General features: G+C 41.0%; 2 protein-coding genes across 2 annotated transcripts in view; one reads left to right on the top strand and one right to left on the bottom strand.

The window, feature by feature from the left end:
* Positions 1-3,395: 3,395 nt before the first annotated feature.
* LOC103367409 (uncharacterized) overlaps positions 3,396-18,492 on the bottom strand; it is a 17,487-nt gene continuing 2,390 nt past the window's right edge. The window contains exons 2-7 of the mRNA XM_008295428.1: positions 6,229-6,235; positions 4,875-4,917; positions 4,497-4,552; positions 4,013-4,383; positions 3,779-3,909; positions 3,396-3,647 (exon numbers count right to left, since the gene is read on the bottom strand). Coding sequence (XP_008293650.1) covers positions 3,557-3,647; positions 3,779-3,909; positions 4,013-4,383; positions 4,497-4,552; positions 4,875-4,903 — 678 coding nt within the window. The 5' untranslated portion in view covers positions 4,904-4,917; positions 6,229-6,235 and the 3' untranslated portion in view covers positions 3,396-3,556. The remainder of the gene's footprint in view (positions 3,648-3,778; positions 3,910-4,012; positions 4,384-4,496; positions 4,553-4,874; positions 4,918-6,228; positions 6,236-18,492) is intronic.
* rpl14 (ribosomal protein L14) lies at positions 8,095-12,423 on the top strand. The gene is made up of 6 exons (XM_008295427.1): positions 8,095-8,196; positions 9,263-9,364; positions 9,449-9,543; positions 10,627-10,726; positions 11,486-11,539; positions 12,328-12,423. Exons 1-6 carry the CDS (start codon positions 8,194-8,196, stop codon positions 12,385-12,387), a joined length of 414 nt encoding a protein of 137 aa, XP_008293649.1. The 5' UTR covers positions 8,095-8,193; the 3' UTR covers positions 12,388-12,423.

Below are 18,492 nucleotides of genomic sequence, written 5' to 3'. Positions count from 1 at the left end.
ACTGATATGTGTGATATGTTTTGAATATGTAGAAAGAATGTGAGCAGGAATCCTGCTGAAACACAAATGACCTACTGAAGTCCAGTTAGGTTCTAAGTGAATAAAAATGAAATAATTTATTATTAATGTGAAAAGGACCGACGTACGAACAACAGACCCAAAAGTATTATTATTATTATTATTATTATTATTATTATTACCTGGTGCCTGAATTTTGCGATTTTCTTTACAAAAATACAGGCATTTGCACCTTAAATTGATACAGAAAAGGTACAAATTAGTAGCAGAATTAAGAGCAAAATAGAGAAAATAAAGAGTTTACACTCAAAACTTCCTGGGCAACTCATCACTTAATATGTCCCAACTAATGTTAAAACGAAACTTAAGCTTGTGACTGTGATTAACCTCTAAGCCAGTTACAAAACATGCCTCACCACACCCATCCCATCGAATTCAATCCACAAGTAGAATTACAGTAAATGAATTGTTCAACTGGAAATGCCCTAAGACTGGTTAGCCCACACTGGGCAGACGGGAAACCTCTGGTTAGTGTTCAGCAACACTGGTAGGAAATCTCAGAAACACATCTGTCAGTTGCTCTCTAAAAAGAAAATCTGAATGCATTAGAACCCAAAGAATGCAAAGAACGCATCACCTGCTTGAGAAAGTACAACAGGGTGCTGACATGAACATGAACATAAATGCACATTATATCAGTTTTCTTCTGTGTGACAGGGTGTTTGTGTGACAGGGTGTGGTAGCACAGCAATGCAACTCAACAGTAACAGCTCATTTCTTTAGCTCCAATGGGTACTAAGAAAGAATGTGACTTGCATTGTCTGTGCTAAATGAATATAATGCAGAATGTTTATGGTGGCTGATGTTAAAACTTTGCCAAACAATAGACCTTTTTGACAGTGAGAGCTGCATTCTGTTGGGGAAGTCCTGCGACTGAGCATAAAAGGTCTGGCAACTCCTCAGGCATGAACTCTGATATGAACTAGCTCACTAGAGGATATTGGAGGTTGTACTACAGTTAACAGTTATTTATTAGCCTTCAGTCATCAATTTTCAAAAGTTATGCAGAGGACCGCACAGACATAAGGGTCCTTGCCAAAAAAATAAATAAAAAATTGCCCTAAAACTATTTTTTATCATTTTACACTTTCACTGAGTTGAATGTTTTAACCAACACCAATCCTGTTCATTACTACCAAATATTTATTAGCTTTGCCTTAAAATGCCAGTTTATTTACAAGCTGTCACTGTAAACGCAACATTTCTTTTATGTTCCATGAAGAGTGAGTAGAATTTTGCATTATTATTACAGTCTGGGACGCTAATGAAAAACACTGTGAGAACCACTTCAAGCTCATATAGATATCTGGCCACATTCACCTGCATGTAGGCAAAAAAAAAGTGTGAGCCGATGGACACGGAAAGACAGGAGAGACAGGAAGGTAGAGTTTTATTTTTGTTTATTAACACATACACAAGCACACACACATTTCTCAGCACACGTAAGACACACCACACCAAACCATTTTAGTTTCATATTTTTAAGAAAAAATACTTACTCAATGTATTGCATAATTCTCACTTTCATTACTTTCTCCTGTGGGTGTCATGGTGATGCGGTGGCTAGCACTAGGGCCGACCGATTTAATCGGCCAGCCAATAACTCGGTTGGGCCCTAGCTAGCACCGTTGTGTAATCGTTGATTCAAAATTGTCCACAGAATCAGAATCTGTTTCATTGACATTACACAATGTATAAGGAAATTGCAAATGACTTTGCTCCTTATATGCAAATGTCAAACAAAATAGTATGTACAGAAAGCTTAACTCTGTTCAGTCTGGCTTTAGATCTGGTCACAGCACAATAACTGCTGCCTCCAAAGTGCTAAATGACTTAACTCAAAACCTTGATAATAATAAACACTGTGCAGCAGTGTTTATTGACTTATCCAAGGCATTTGACTCTGTGGACCACACCATCTTAATTAATAGGCTTCATGATATTGGCTTGAGTCTTGATTCGGTTAATTGGTTCGCTAGTTATCTTTCGGACAGGTCCCAGACAGTCCTTGTCGATGGGCAGAGGTCATCTCCTAAGTCAATTGCTCGGGGTGTGCCCCAAGGTTCCATTCTGGGGCCCATCTTGTTCATGATCTATATCAACAACATATAACAGATTCTGATTCTTCCAACTTTCATCTGTACGCTGATGATACAATTGTTTATTCTTGTGCTTCCTCTCTGTCTTGCGCTTTCCAGCACTTACAAAAATTGTTTACTTTGATTCAGGCCGACTTTAAAAACCTTAAGCTGGTCTTAAATGCAAGTAAAACAAAAGTTATGCATTTCTCTAGATCACACTCCAGGCCTCCTGCTCCTAACATCTCCACTTCTAAGGGAAAGTGCACAGAACTAGTGGATTCCTATAAATACCTTGGGGTTTGGCTTGACTCCACACTAACCTTTTCCACTCATTTGGATAGACTTGTCAAAAAACTCAGATTAAAGCTAGGTTTTTATTTTAGAAATAAGCAATGTTTTCACCTCGCTGCCAGAAGGAGATTTGTCATGACTACCTTTCTCCCTGTGATCGATTATGGTGATGTTCTTTATATGCATGCCCCTGCTGTATCCCTTAAGGTGTTAGACACTGTGTATCCTGGTGCCTTGCGTTTTATTCTAAATGCCAAATCTCTCACCCATCACCCACCTATGAAGGGTCTGGACTGACATCACTCCATTACCGCAGATGGCTCCACTGGCACATTTTCATCTACAAAGCCATCTTAGGGTTTCTCCCTGGCTATTTAAATCGCCTCCTTGTTCGCTCTACCAGTGGGTACAGCCTCCGCTCCCAGGACATTTTACTGTTCTCGGTCCCTCGTGCCTTCACTGCATTTGGGAAGACTGCGTTTTGTTACAATGCCCCTTGGTCCTGGAATTTGATCCAGAAAATGCTCAAATTGTCTGACCTTGTTTCCTTGGGAGATTTTAAATGTTTGTTACAAACTGTAAAAAAAGAAGTCTGTAGCTGCTTTAAATGAGTTTTTACGTACTGTATGTTTTCCATGTATTTATGCCTTATAGTGATGTTACATTAATTAGCTTATTTTTTGTGTGTTGTATTGTTGCAAACCTTGTTGCTGCCCTCTTGGCCAGGGCTCCCTTGTAAAAGAGATGTCAATCTCAATGGGACTCACCTGGTTAAATAAAGGTTAAATGAAATAAAAATTTAAAAAAATATCACAATACAATTGTAAAATGGTTGGTGTGAATGTAAGAATACTTGGCTGTCTGTGACAGACTGGTGACCTGTCCTGCCTTCGCCCTAAGTCAGCTGGGATAAACTCCAGCCCCCCGGGACCCACTTGGTTTTCACCGGGGACTCCGACATCCTCATTGTCCCACAGAGACACTGTTAATTTTGTGTTTTTTTTTAATCAACTGTCCAGGGCCTTTCAGCCTCTCCAGCTGTGATACGACAACAGTTCATTTCAGCCCGTATGAGCAGCCTGGTCATCGGATGTGCTCAGATCGGCTCAATGAACAGCTGTATGAGCAGCCTGGCCACCTGTCAACCCACAGAGTATGTTGTCAGGAAGTGGGCCACCTCCAAACTTCTGATGCAACCTGGAGAGGAGACAGAGTGATTACTACCTTTGCAGGTATTCAGCAGGCGAGCGTCACACATGAAACCGAATCTTGCCTTCATAAAGTTCTACTCAAAGCTTTAGCTCCTCACCAAACATAAAGATGCCTACCTCTGTTTCTCTTTGCCGATTCTGAGATTCTTCAGGAGTCTGGATTTAGTTGCTTTCACCAATTTCTGATGCTCTTGGTCCAACCTCCTGCCCACAGGGCCTTTCCTCACCTCAGCCCAGTCCTCCTTAGTCTACACACAATGTCAAAAAAAATGTTGTCATGGATCATTTGTCAGGGTAGTCAATCATAACCATCTTCTTGCTTGTTCCCAGTAAATGACTGTAACTTCTCACCATGTCTTTGAAGGCCTCCCCCTTGTAAAAGCTCTTTGATGCTGGAAACTCTATTCCATCAGACTCTAGGCTTGAAGCCACAAGATGCAGCTCCTCTCCATCATAGGCGTAAAAACGATTGTCATCACAGGCCATCAGAACTAGCTGGTCACACGGGTACGGTGTGCCCTCAACCACACCTACAACCTGCATGGTTACTGTCTCGGGGAGGTAGAACTTCCCCCACCCGTTCACCACATCTTGATCCTCACAGTAAATTGTGTCCTCAAGCTCTGCTATCCTCACCACGGCACCTGCTGGTTTCTTCAAGGCAAACTCTTTGTGTTTGTGAGTCGATACAAAATGTGACAGTAAACTCAAGTAGGCTGCACCTGCAATATATTGCGGAAATGAGGAATTTGATGAAAGATTTTTTAAAAAATTAATAAATCATCATTTTTTGTTGCATTTTTTTAAGTTTCAGGAAAAGATGTGTGAAGTTTACCTTTTATTCCGTTGCGTACTGGGAAACCAGACACATCTAAAGGCTGCAGTGTCGAACTAAAAGGCAGAAAAGATGATCAACTTAATAGACTTTACTAAAAACAGATTTCACTTCTTTATCCCCATTTATTCATTTTACACTCGGTCAATGTACAGGACTCAGTATCTCGGTCCTCAAAAAATGTCCACACTTTAAGCAGTGCAACAACATTCCACTTCCATTGTACTGGGTGGTGCTACGTGTTCAGCCTAATGGAGATATCTGAAAACTTTACAACACAATGAAACTATTTACACCACTCATACCAGCTAAGGGAGTGCTGCTACATGCCATGACTCATTTAAACCAGTCTGAGTAGAACAAAAAACTGGCTCTTACAGCTTGTGGTTGACTGGATTCCTCCCCATTCTGGCTCTGTCACCTATACAACAACATCACATTAGTATTGTTTAAAAAAAAAAAAACTGTGGAGGCAAAACATTCAAGCACAGACAGCACTGATACTACAATGACTTTTTAAACTTAATACACTGCATGAACAGAAAGCAACTGACAAATCTGAACATAAATATAATGTAGTTGTATAAACTCCAGGAGTCTTCTGGTGGATTGTGGGTAGCATGTGGGCTACAGAGTCCCAACCTTACCAGTTTAGTTTTAACAGCAGCGAACCTTCATCACTTGCCATAGTCTTCTCTTTTCCCATTATTGTTAGTCTTTGTTTTGTCTCAGTTACGGTAAAAATACAATTTTAAAAAATGTAATTAAAAAATTCCCTTTAAATTGCAGTGCATAAACATCATGCGGTTTTATAAAATCAATCTAGTCCACAACAGAGGGATGATGCAGTGATCACCTAAAATGGAATTCTAATGGACAATTATGGAATGATCAGTTACAATTAAAGATTCGTTGTTGGTTTCATGGTTCAGTATTTAACTGACATCAATGAATTTTGAACTTTTCTCTGGCTGAAATTAAAACTGACATGCGTTAGTTCCATTTTTAGCTTGGCTGGGACACAGTGGCAGCAAGTCTATGAATCACACAAACGCATTCATCAATTCATACACGAGAGGGAAGAAAAAAACCCCATATACTTTAAGGACAACTGAGCCCTTAGATGAAGTCAGATTAGCAAAAAAGAACAAAAGAAAAACTTGTAAATATTTTTTTAAAATACATTTTAACAAACATTCCACTATATTCACACACACACGATTATTTTTCTTGACTATAGACTATCAAATTACATTGACACATAGAATTTGTCTACATATATATTACATTTTTAGATTCACTATGATAATCCCAGTACAGGACAATATATTCAGATACATAATTGTCTAAAATGATATTTTATGTGAATTTCTACGCTGTCGTCGCTGCACACGGAAACGTTCAGGGACCCTCCTGTTTGCTTAGCTTTCGTTTCCCCTAAAACCAGAGTAGAAACCTGCTCTTTCGTTAAACTACCTCAAATGTGAAAACCAGAGTCACCACTGAGAATGTGAAATTTAAACGTTGAACAAAAATAACAAAAAAAAGTTTATGAAGCTACACAAGAGGCACAAAAATTGCGTCATTTGTTTTTAATGTTACTAAATAGTTTTGATACAAACAGTGGAACTCATTTGGAATAAATAAGTCGAAAGTGTGACAAAAAAAATGAAGAAAAATTTCCTAAATACTGAAGTTGATCAAACAAATTGAAATAAAAGTGCGTAGTTACCTCTGGTCTCCGGTGCTGTCTCCGCTGAAGACTTCCGTGGTATGATTTTCGGTGTTTGTTCACCAGAGACACTCCCAGTGACGGTGCTGCCTTCAGGAACACCACACGGCTTTAAAAAAAATAAAAATAAAAATAAAAATCACTCAAGTCTGATTTTTCAACATTCGACATTCCTCTAGATTTCAGACACGATTCATGAACGAGCTATATTTCAAGGAGGCGATGTGCTGCCTTTTACTACATTTCTCCCGTTTTACTGTAAGTTTTGAGCACAGAGGCATGAAATGTGCTACACCAGTGTGTATTAATTTGAGTTGCTTCGCCTATTAACACTGCTGCTGAAACCGATGCACCGACTGGTTGAAGTAAAAATGTACAGACAATAATTTTCTGAGAATATTTGTTTCATCAAATATTCCTATAACATTCTCAACATGTTTTTATGTGGTTTCAAGTCCGTACTAGCACATAGCCTCGACAATAAAAACCAAACCAGACTCTAGTTATTAAACTTTTGCATGTTTGCAGGTTTCTGGATTCCACATAAATGATCTTTTTTTTAAAAAAAGATAAAAAAAGAAACAATCATCACACTTAAGTCAACATTTTTAAATAAGGTAATGCTGGTAATACATCAGTATTTAAATTAAGGATGTTTCCACCACTGTTTTTAACAAAATAAATGCAGTTTGGTGATAGAGAACCACAATGTAGAAGTGTCTACTGGAAACTGAACCACAACCACAAAAAACGGTTCTTAAAGCAACTTCTTTGTTCTGCTGACTTCTCTTAACTGCTGTGAGTCACGCAAGTGGTTTAATCATGAACCAAGGTTTTGAAATCTGTCACTAGTCTGAACACGTAGCAGCACCCCAGTGCAGTGAAGGAGAGTTTTTACACAAGTCAAAGCGTAGAAGTTTTTTTTTTTTTGAGAATTTATTGTCGTCGTTATTCTTTTTTTCATTCATCTTTTGACTGATAAAGCGTTTATTGACATATTCACAGGTCTGTGGCAGAGGGCCTTAAAATTTGAGTAACATATGACACTCCCCTATCATATCTATCTATATTTGATTCCTTATTTATTTCCTTTATTTTCCAGGTTTGCCAAAGGTTTCCTAAAAGTTGCAGTGACATGCTTGTGATAAAGAGCAGGACTTCTCTAATCTTTAGAGAAACAACCCAAATATGGTATGAATGAAAATACATTTTGCTGTAATCAGCAGCAGCCAGGTAAATGATCATCTCACATGGCTGGAGTTTTCACCTCTGAAATCATTTATAAACTATGGATGTCTTGCATATGTAATACATATGACATCCCCTCCTCAAATACATCAGCATTTCTGGTGGTCACCCTGGTAACCGAAATGTTAACTGCACCTGTAGTTGTCTATGCACATCATATTACTAATTATGAACTGTGTGCAAATACCAAACTGAAGTATTTCTTCACTCTGATATTGAAATAGTTTTCAAATAGTCTCGATTTTACAACAGCATAGTGGAATTCCGAAAATTCATTTATGGCTTTTGTTTTTTTTTTTTATACAGCCTATGGTGCAAACCCAAGACTTCATCTCTATGAAGCATTTCTGTGGGAGCCCCTGTTGCTAAATATAGGGGCTTGTTAAAAGTCAGACTTGAGATTTAGTTGTACTGGTCTACAACCAGGCCGATGGTGTTCCGACGTTTCACGGGGTCTGTGAAGGCAACACAAGCGTGTGACGCAGGGGTTTATGTTTAGGCTGTCCAGAGTATGTTTGAAGGGTATTTCCCTTTGTATTAAGCGTACTGTGTCAGTAGCCTCCAAATATTAGATAATATACACACAAAGAGGTTTTATTATGATGTTTCGGTAATAATATAAAACAAATACGAACTGCGCATGTGCACCGCCTAAGCGGAAGCCGTATGTGCGCCTGGCGGAAGCTCTAACGTCCTTTCTGCTCCCGGACCGCCATCATGGTGAGTTCACCGTGAAAAGCTTAGCATTTTCAAGTCGAATTTCTTTGTTTATATCGCCTTGTTATGGGACAAGAAGAGCCATGTGTATCTGTAACGCACCCATACGCGTCTCTGCGAAGAGTTTGACAAAGTCGCGTCTCGTAGTTTTATGTTTTAACGTTAAATGTGTAAGATGTCGGCTGCTGCCGCACTACAACGTGGTCTGTCAGGCTGAGTGGGCCGAGAGCTGCTCGGTGAAGCAAACCCACTTCGTCTCGTTTTCCACCCCAACATTGACTTAAACCATACACTCAAGACGGCGTGTCACCTAAATACGTTTAATACTCACTGTTTAATGTAGTTCTGTTGTCTGTACGGTACAGAAACACCAGCTAGTTGTTGCTAAGCTGTGCAATGCAGCTGGCCGGTGTTATGCCAAAAAGTGATCGTCTCCTAAGAACTGATAGCCGTCCGCGGGGATCGTTGTGTTCATGTCTCTGCATTACTTTCCCTATTGTGTGCTTTAAATTTTAGCCAGCCGTAGTGCTTTTGCCTGTCGAATTAGCGTTTAAAGCTAAATTTAACTCGTACAATCCAGCTTCCCTCTTGCCAAAAAGTGAGTGCAGCCCGCATTGTAATAGAAATGGTAGTGATGCAAAGAAAATACTTGTTTTCATTAACGTGGGATATATGTAAGATTATAGTACATAAGATAGTTGCTAAAAATTTCTTTCTTTAAATGTATGAATCATTTGTAAATCACAACTGCACACAACTAAATGTCAGTGCCATTTTTTTTGTTACAAGATGGTTTCACGAAGACATACTTTTCGCTGTACACAGTGTTACGTGTATTTGTATTCTGTGACTGTTTATCTAGATAACAGTAGATGTATGTAAACTGGGTGATACAGCTCTAATCAGTTTTATATCACACAACGGTTTGATCCTCAGCCTCCAAACGTTTGGTTGTAGAAGGCCTTTTATGTAGATTCATCAAGTCGTGATATTAGTGTACCCAGCTGTTCATACACAACACATTTCCGATTGTATGTTTTCTGATGTGCTTTTATTTGACACCTCTCAGGTGTTCAAACGCTTCGTTGAGATCGGCCGTGTTGCCTACGTCTCTTTCGGACCCCATGCTGGCAAGCTGGTGGCCATCGTAGATGTCATTGACCAAAACAGGGTGAGTGATTTGGAATACAGCAGATTGAGCAGTGTTACCTTTACGTTTGACTTATTGATGTGAATTGGTTCTTGTGCTTTCCAGGCTCTTGTTGATGGTCCATGCACAGGAGTCAAGAGGCAAGCCATGCCCTTCAAGTGCATGCAGCTCACAGACTATGTCATCAAAGTACCTCACAGGTGAGTGGCTGTACAGAAACAGGTCTTTTGCCTTTTCTTTTGAATCCAGGAAAACCACTGAAGACTCACACAAGTATCTAGTCCTAACAGGCTACATGCATGAGATGTTGATCTGTGAAAATAACTTAATAAAGGTAACCCACAAAATTCACAGGGTGGTGTGTCATTCAGGACTGTAGTCTCCAGGTTGACTAGTTAGTTGATTATGCTCTCATTTGACAAAATTTTCATTGTTTGGTCAATCATACGGAGGAAAGCGCCTCATTAATAGCGTTCCAGAAATAATACGTTCATTTTGGTGGCAGTAGGAACAGACTGCCTGTGAAGAGCACAGCCTTCACACAACTTTGAACTGGCCCAGTCTAATGGAAACTGCTGGGTCTGACTTGTTTAATGTTCGCTCAGAGTTTTCTCCAACGTAATTGACACCATGTCGAAAAGGTTACGCTGAATTTGTTAAAAAGTTGAGTGTAAAACTGCCAATGCCACAACTCAACGACCAACATGATAGATAATGTAAAAACAGTGGATGTCTTGTCTGTGTTGCATTCCTCAATAGTTTTTGTGCTGGGATCACCAGTGATTTAGTTCTATTTTCAGAAATTGTGAGTATCGGCATGCAGGTCTGCTCTGAGTAGTGTAGGACAAGTAGGTTAGATTGATTTAGTAGGCTGCAAATACTACCTTTTTATGTTTCATTTATAGTTTATGAGTAATAATAAGGCTTTCCAGTAGTGTGGCACTCGATGCATTACCGCTGATTTAGTTTATCTGACCATTTGGTTGAAGCAAAAGTATAATTTGCGGCGACTAAGATTTTCAATGAATGACTACAGCCCTGTTGACATTGTAGATCTGTGTCCATACTGCACTTCACATATGTCTACACGAGTGTCTAATGTGACCACCCTGCCATACTACTTGTATTAAGAACGGTCCAGCTGACCAGTGATCAACCGATATAGAGCAGACATTAGCATGAGTTTGGTGGCTTTGTGCTGCTGGAACAGGAATATTTTTTTACTTTGATGAAACATTAATGCACACTCCTAGTAAGACAGCTTATTGTATGTTGGTTCACAGTGCCCGCCAGAAGTTTGTGAGAAGAGCCTGGGAGAAGGCCCAAGTCAACGAGAAGTGGTCAGAGAGCAGCTGGGCCAAGAAGATCGAGGCAAGACAAAAGGTAAAGTGTGTGTTTCAGCTACTGCTCATTATCAGCGGATCCGAAGTTTTGCTTTGCCAGTTGATTTCTTGGATTCCATGTCATAGACTGCTGTATTCGTTCAGAAAGAACTGCAGCTGATATTGGAAACTTCTGCGATATGACTTTAGAATAAAAAATGGGTAAAGAGGTATACATGATGGGTCTGAATGACTGTGTACTGAAGTATTTGACATATCGCCAGTGAATCAGCATAATTATTAAAAGTAGTTGTGACAAAGTTGCAGTCGAGTGGTCTTTAGGAGAAGATGTTCTGATGATTTGCTGCTTGACACCATGGAATAAAGACCTGGTGCAGTGATGGTGTTAACTGGAAGTTTTCAATGTAAATTCTTTGTCAAAGCAGCACAGCTTGGCACCTGCTTGTATGTCAAGAAATGTCATGTTTTCTAACATGGTAGTAGATAGACTGCCTTTTTTCCTCCACAAAACGTGAAACTGCGAAGTAATTTTTATTTCACTGCTTACTGCAAATGTGTGCAGCTAATCGATCCCTGTTAGTCCGCGGGCTGAGCCTGACAGATGTGATGGCACCTTGTCTTTTATGATTGATTAGACACTTTGAGTTTGCACAGTAATGCAGCACACTCGCTCAGCCAAATGGATTTCAGCCACCGTTCATTACTTCTGTTACACAATGCGTCCAGAACTTGCACAGGTTGAAAAAGCAAGCAGATTATTTGATACCGCTAACCTTTGTCTTCTTTGCTGTTCTTGCAGAGGGCCAAGATGTCAGACTTTGACCGCTACAAGGTGATGAAGGCCAAGAGGATGGTAAGTTCAACAGAAAACACCTCTCAACTTATTCAGGCAGGTTGAGTTAATGCAAGATGAATATGCAGACAAAGTACATTAATCCTAATTCTGCCTGTTGTAAAACAAACAAGGAACTCCCAGTGTAGTGAGGCCAGCCCTTAAATATCCTGACCGTAGTCCTGGTTGCACTGGTGTTTCCAAGTTGATGATGGATCAGTTTTAACGAAGTACATTTACTCCAGTAATGTGCCCAAGTACAATTTTGTGTTCAGTTTTTCTGTGTGGTGCTTCTTCTCCACGACAGGCAGACGTTGTTCCTTTTACTCCACTACATTTATCTGATAGCTGAAGTTACTGGTGCTCTCGCATGTTTAGTTTCATAATACGAAAAATAATCAACAACTAAATTATGATGTAATACGATAGATTAAGACAATGTTTTATTGAAATCAAATTTTCAAGCTACCCAGCAGATAAATTATAAATGAGTTAAATCACCTTTACCAGCTCTGACATTGAAGTCATTAGAATCTAATATTGTCGATTCTTTTGAAATATTCCATTCTACATAATGTTAATTAATGTTAATTACATGTTAATACCAATACTTTCGTACTCAATTGTAAATGTACATGCATGACTACTTGTAGCAGCACATTTCCACACTGTGGCATCAGTAAGCTGATGTCTGTGGGCTTCTTCCACCTCGGGTCAGCTCAAATAAGCTGTCTGCAGGTAAACTGTGACGATTCTACAGCAGTCATTGAATAGTTATTAACGCGCTTGTTGTTTTTTTGTTTGTGCAGAGGAACAAGATCATCAAGCACGAGGTGAAGAAGCTCCAGAAGGAGGCAGCAAAGAAGTGAACAGTTTCCACTCAATAAATGTCCTGTTCAATTGTTCTTATGCGTCTTCTCGTCTTTTCATTCTGAATTTTGCTGAACTTGTTGTATCCATGATGATTTTTCTTCATCTGGTGTCATTTATTAGGATTAAACTTGATTGACTTGTAAATACATACACCCAAACTGTTAGAATTCATTTAAAAACAATAATAGTAGGACTTGTCTGAAATGTTGCTGGAATATACTGTTAAACTAAACCCACACTGGACACTAAGGATATTATTCTGCATGATGAGATGTTCCGTTATGTCACGCACCGTAGTGAGCTAGCACTGGTGGTAGGAGCTGAGTTTAGCCTAATGAACGGGTTTCCATAATGTGATCTCGAGTGCTGCTTTTTTTTGGGACTTGGCATTGGCGGAGTTGATTGTACTGACTGAAGGCTGGTCGTGTGTCGTCTAAGAATTGAAGCTCTTCTGCTGTCGAAAAGTAATGGAATAAAGAGAGGATAAAAGGTCTGTGCTTGACCAAAACAGTCCAGTTCAGTCCATTAAAGACGGGAAAAAACCAGCTGTCACTAAATAAGTTGAAATTGACAAAAGTAATAATAAATAAAACTTCAATGAAACTCATGATATTGCTTTTAAATTGTGGTTTAATGGAAATATTTTATAAAGAGCAAGCATGATGGGACCTGTAAACTAGTATTTTGTTGAACAATCCTTTGAGCCAATCACTGCAATCAAGTGTTTTCTGTAACTCTCAATCAGACTTCTGCACTTGTTGACAGGTGTTTAGATTTTGGGCCACTGCTCATCAGCAAAGTGCTCTAATTTGTCTGGGACAGTTTATTTTTGTTTGTTTTTTCAACCACAATTCAAAATCAATGTCTTATTTCACTGAATTATAATTTAGCAAATTTTGATTTATTATTTTTTTCAGTTTCTAGTTATTTGAGTGACTATTTGTGAATTTTGCCTTTTCTTTAATGGAAGGATATGAATACATTTGACTGTATAAATACAAATTCAAAGCCGCGGTATTTACGGGTATTATTGTTTTTATTTCTAAGCATTATCAGCCATCTTACCACAGTTTGTTTTGTAGACCTTAAGGCGCCACATGAGCTTTAATACATTTCATTTTCCTAACTGACCCTTGGCCTGTGGCTTAATCTGATCATCTGAAGCCAGTGTGAGGAGTTTATAATGAGATGATGGAAAATTCCTATAAAAAGCACTGAAGTGGATGAAATGTGTGTTATGGTCAGAACCGTTTACGTCCACTAGATGGCAGTATCACCTAATAGTGGAGCCTGAACCCTTTGTCTGTATTCCTACTTAAAATATGCTAAATAAAAGGGGGAGGATAGGCTTTTTCAGATACATGTAGACAAACGTGAACCTCCTGAATACAGAGGTTCTCTACAGAGCAAATACCACAGAAAGCTGTTTGCAGTCAGGTTGTGTTGTGGAAGGAAATAAATATTTCAAACTGATGCCACTTAAACATACCAGCACAGAGCTGCTTGCCACCAGTTCATTTAAAAGATGATCACCAAAGGCCACCTTTTTATAAAGTGCATGCATCCTCCAGCCCAGTCCTGGCTGGAACCGACCCTCCGTGGTGGGAGATCCTGTCACCAGCCAAACAGCTTCCACTTCACATCGCAGAGAGGAGCTTGTAAATATTACATAACAGCACACTTGAACATTGCCCAGCTGGTTCAGTTCTGAGAACAGGGACGTACAGTTAATGCCAACACACCTCTTCTCTCACCACCTCCACCCACCAGAGGTCGGATTCCTCTTTGTGTACAGAAAACAAAAAGTGCCATAATTCGCATTTGGTTTGCGTGAGATCCTAAATGCCGCTTTGCCATTGCTTTTTACAGAGCTCCAGTTGAAATGCAACTTTTTGTTTATTTTATTTTATTTTTTTTACGACACTCTTGATTACAATCCTGCTCCAACACAATACAGAATAATGTTGTTTACCTGTTAATTATGCTGCTTTTTAGGGCATTTTTCTGTGTTGTGTTTCTGGAGCAGCAGGGGAAATGTGGTAATAGTGAACATGGGTTTCACACTCTCACCTCCGGACTGCACTCAGACCACTAGATCATCATAGGAGGTGTGTCAGAAAAGGACTGGTCCCACAAAAGATAAACCCAAACTACAAACTACCAGTTTTCCCCTTCAGACGATCAAACCAGAACGTCTACAAAGAGATCCTGCAGCGTTTGCTTCGTTCAGTGCACGAGAAGAGGTGAGAGTTGTGGCAGGACAAGTCGTGGCTGCTTCACCATGACAACGTTCCTGCTCACAACGCCCTGAGCATCCGACAGTTCCTGGTTGAGAAGAACATCGTCGTGCTGGAGCAACCTCCCTACTCACCCCACCTGGCTCCGTGGGATTTTTTCCTCTTCCCCAAGCTCAAGGGGGTCATCAAGGGGATCCGTTTTGAAGACGACATCAAGATGGTTGTGACGATGGAGCTGCGGAGAATCCTGGAAGAATCCTTACAGGAGTGCATGGCGGCGTGAAGGCAGAGAAGGCTGGGAAAGTGTGTTAGACTCCAGGGGGATTATTTGGAACAAGGGGAAAACTTGTAGTTTGGATTTAAAATATATCTTCTGTGACAGCAGTCCTGGAACTTCTATGACACACCTCACATGTACTGCAAGAATAACTTGGTACCGGGTAAATATCTTCTTGGGGAACCAACCGGTGCAGCGATATCCACAACAGATAACTAAATGCACAGAAGTACTTTTAAAATTCAGATAATCACAGTGTCAGGCAAATCAGTATTTGGCCGTCTGTAAAAACAGTACGATTCACAGTCATCCTACAACAGTAAAGAGAGTTAGCCACCTATTACGTAGTTGTCCACCCAGTACAGCTGTATTTATGTAACAGTGATTAACGCGGGTTATTTTAAAAGACAAAGAGGATAGTCAAGTTGAATAATTAATCCTTTGACTCCATGCAACTCATGCAAACATCACAGGTGTCCAGCTTAACACTGGCAGGAACCTTGCATGATACAATGTTTTGGTCTGGCTTCACTCTTTGGTCACATAAACTTTGAATTGATGTGAAAATGGGCTAAAAAAAAAACAACAACAAGAAAACAGGGTTTTAATGATGTAAAAAGTGAGGTCTAAATACACCTCATTGGAGTCACTTTACAAAGCCGATAAACGCTGTGTCTGCTTCTGGCAGTGTAAAAATCAGTGCTGTGATTAGAGCACTGTAGAGAGAAACGCCTTTTCTGGCCTTTGATGGCGTTAAAAAGTGTCGTTTTTGATTTAAAGCGCAGTCGAAGGTGAATTGTGGCACTTTCTGTTTTCCATATATGGCAGCAAGAAAAATGTGACTGAGGATGGGTGAGAACAGAAGGAGGCCTCAAAGACTGCTTTTTTTCCATAAAGGAAGCACAAACACTGATAATGAGCCATTGTTCTTCTGTGTGGCCTGAGGCAGAAAATAACCAGCAGCTTCATGTTCCACCAAACAGAACCCTCCTATGTGAGCAGAGTTCAGGCTGACACACAGAGAACGAGGTAAAGTACGTTCAGTGTGATGATCGCAGGAATGATAAACACGCTTGTCACTGAGCGTGGCTCTGACGTCACAGACGAACGGGGCCGATGCGCAGTGATGATGACGTCGTCAAGCAGCCGCAGCAACGCCGAATACCGCGACGAGCGATCCTTCACAATAAGAGCACTGTGTCCTTCTCAACATGTTGGGCATCACAAAAAGCCAACTTAATCTTGATGTTTCCAAGAAACATTGCACATCTTGATGTTTCTTTTTCAAAACTTGATGTTTTGAAAAAGACATATTGCAGCTTTTTTTTTTCCGTACATTCATGAGCTGATGATACAAACATTTAGGCAGTCCATTATCCATCCATCATCTATACACCGCTTAATCCTCACTGGGGTCGCGGGGGCCTGGAGCCTATCCCAGCTGATTCAGGGTGAAGGCAGGGGACACCCTGGACAGGTCACCAGTCTATCACAGGGCTACACTTAGAGACAAACAACCAAGCACACTCACATTCACACCTACGGACAATTTAGAATCACCAATTAACCATGTTTTTGGACTGTGTGGGAGGAAGCCGGAGAACCCGGAGAGAACCCACGCTGCACGGGGAGAACAGAAAGATTCTGCCGCGGGGGATGCGAACCGCAACCTTCTTGCTGCGAGGCAACAGTTCTACCAACTGCTCCACCCTGCAGCTATAATAAACATGCACGCACAAAAACAAACACACTGGCACAATTACTCTGTAGTTGCCCATCGATGGGCAGCTATAACTAGTACATGTGGTTTGGCCCACTTTGACACTAAGCCCCCTCACAATGGAGTGACCATTTTACTTATGTGTAAACTAGTCTGTGCTTTTATTTTTGAAGGCCTCGCTGTGTAAGTCGCGCCGGCTTGACGCAGCTGCGAGCGCAGCAGCGAGAGGGAAAGACAGCGGCTGAGTTGACAGCGTGACAGATCGACACAGGGACTCATTGGAATAATCTGCGGCCGCTTCTGCTGTCTGTCAGTCGAGCGTTTGAGTGAACGGCGGCGGATTTGAGGCTCGTTCAACCCGCAGATCACCACACCGGAGCCCCGCAGCTTCAGCTTTTTTTTAAAATTATTTATTAATTTTTTTCTTTTACGGGAACAGATAAGACGCTGCCTCTCAGACCCCTCTGTGGTAAGTAGCTACTGAATGCGTGCATCCTGCCGCTGCGGGCCCTCTCTACCAGTATGTGTGTCAAGTTGCCTCCGTAGGATTTCAGTGTTCACTTTCCTCTCCATCCTCCAGGATTGTGTGTGTGTGTGTTTTTTTTCTCCCAGCATGCTGCCCGTGTCCGCACAGCTCCCATGTGTTGGCGCAGGATGGTCTTCCTCTCCTCTGCACTGTCATGTTGTTGTGGATGCAGCCAGCAGGCATGTTGACAGCGGAGGGGAGGGATGGGATCCCATATGGGCTGTGTAGGATCATTTAACAGCTTGAACGCTCAAATCCCTTGATATTCCAGCTTGTCGACAGCGTATTGAATTATATATCCATCATACACATGGTGCTACGTGACATCCAGCTGGAGAACCAACGTGCTCTGTGTAGGGGACTGATGCAACTTTGTAGTGTTACAGCAAGGCACAGATAATGGGATGTAGTTGCGTGTTGTTGCGCACATGGAGTTCTTGAAGGATGCTCTCGTTGTGTCTCGTGGAATCCAAGCTACAAACAAAGCTGCACATAAAGCAGGGGTGGTTGTATCTGAAGCATTAGATCTACTGTAATCTTCAAAGTGTTTGCTTGAGAGCAAAGTTGGGCCATCAGATGTACCAGGAAACTGATTTTCTAGTTAACCAGAGACTTGTCAACCTTCCCCCCAGTTCTTGTGCTTATCTTGAATCTCCCGGCTATCAGAGTGGAGCAGCTATTATAACAGATGCTTGACCTCATATGTGTGTTAGTGTACTTGTTAGAGCACACACACACACACACACACATGCTACTACCCTGTAAATCAATAACACCTCCAGCACCTTGACCACGTTACACAACAGACCCACGGCTGCTGCATGTATGTGCACATGTCGCAGAGAGTCTGGAGGCTTAGCCGGCTCTCTAATTTGCACTAAGCTCGTTCTTTTCAGGTGAATAAGAGGCACAGACTTAGACTTGCAAGTGAGCCATCCGTGGATGATTCGACCGAGGCCAGCTCAGCAGCTCATCATCACACCACAGCTGATCTCGCGCTCTCATCAGACGAGTGTGTCAGAGCTCCCCGTGTCTGTGTATATGTGTGTGTATATGTGTGTGTTTGTGCGTCTCCTGTCGCCGTTTCTGGTTCTTGAAACAACACCTACATGTTGTCAGTGTCAAAGAGGCGAAGAGTTCAGCAGAGTCGATGTTACTCGTGTGTGAGAGGGAGACAGATAGAGATGTCAGCCTCCTATTATAAGAAAATGACTCACTCGTTTCTCACAGGTACAGTCCTTATGTGAGGATCACATAAAAAAAAAAACACCAAAGAGCTTTTTAGGCTTTCATAGTTCCATTTAGACAACCACAGACTGCTGCTGCTGCTGCTGGGTTATT

This window comes from Stegastes partitus, unplaced genomic scaffold (assembly GCF_000690725.1).
Source record: "Stegastes partitus isolate 25-593 unplaced genomic scaffold, Stegastes_partitus-1.0.2 Scaffold1046, whole genome shotgun sequence".
NCBI classification, from domain to species: domain Eukaryota; kingdom Metazoa; phylum Chordata; class Actinopteri; family Pomacentridae; genus Stegastes; species Stegastes partitus.
The sequence above is the reverse complement of the archived record's forward strand: the minus strand, read 5'-3'. Positions and strand labels throughout refer to the sequence as shown.

Excerpts from the sequence above, each read along its gene's own strand:
- rpl14 (XM_008295427.1), top strand. Across the intron at positions 9,544-10,626 it reads GTCATCAAAGTACCTCACAG|TGCCCGCCAGAAGTTTGTGA; the intron begins GTGAGTGGCTGT and ends GTTGGTTCACAG. Across the intron at positions 10,727-11,485 it reads AGATCGAGGCAAGACAAAAG|AGGGCCAAGATGTCAGACTT; the intron begins GTAAAGTGTGTG and ends CTGTTCTTGCAG.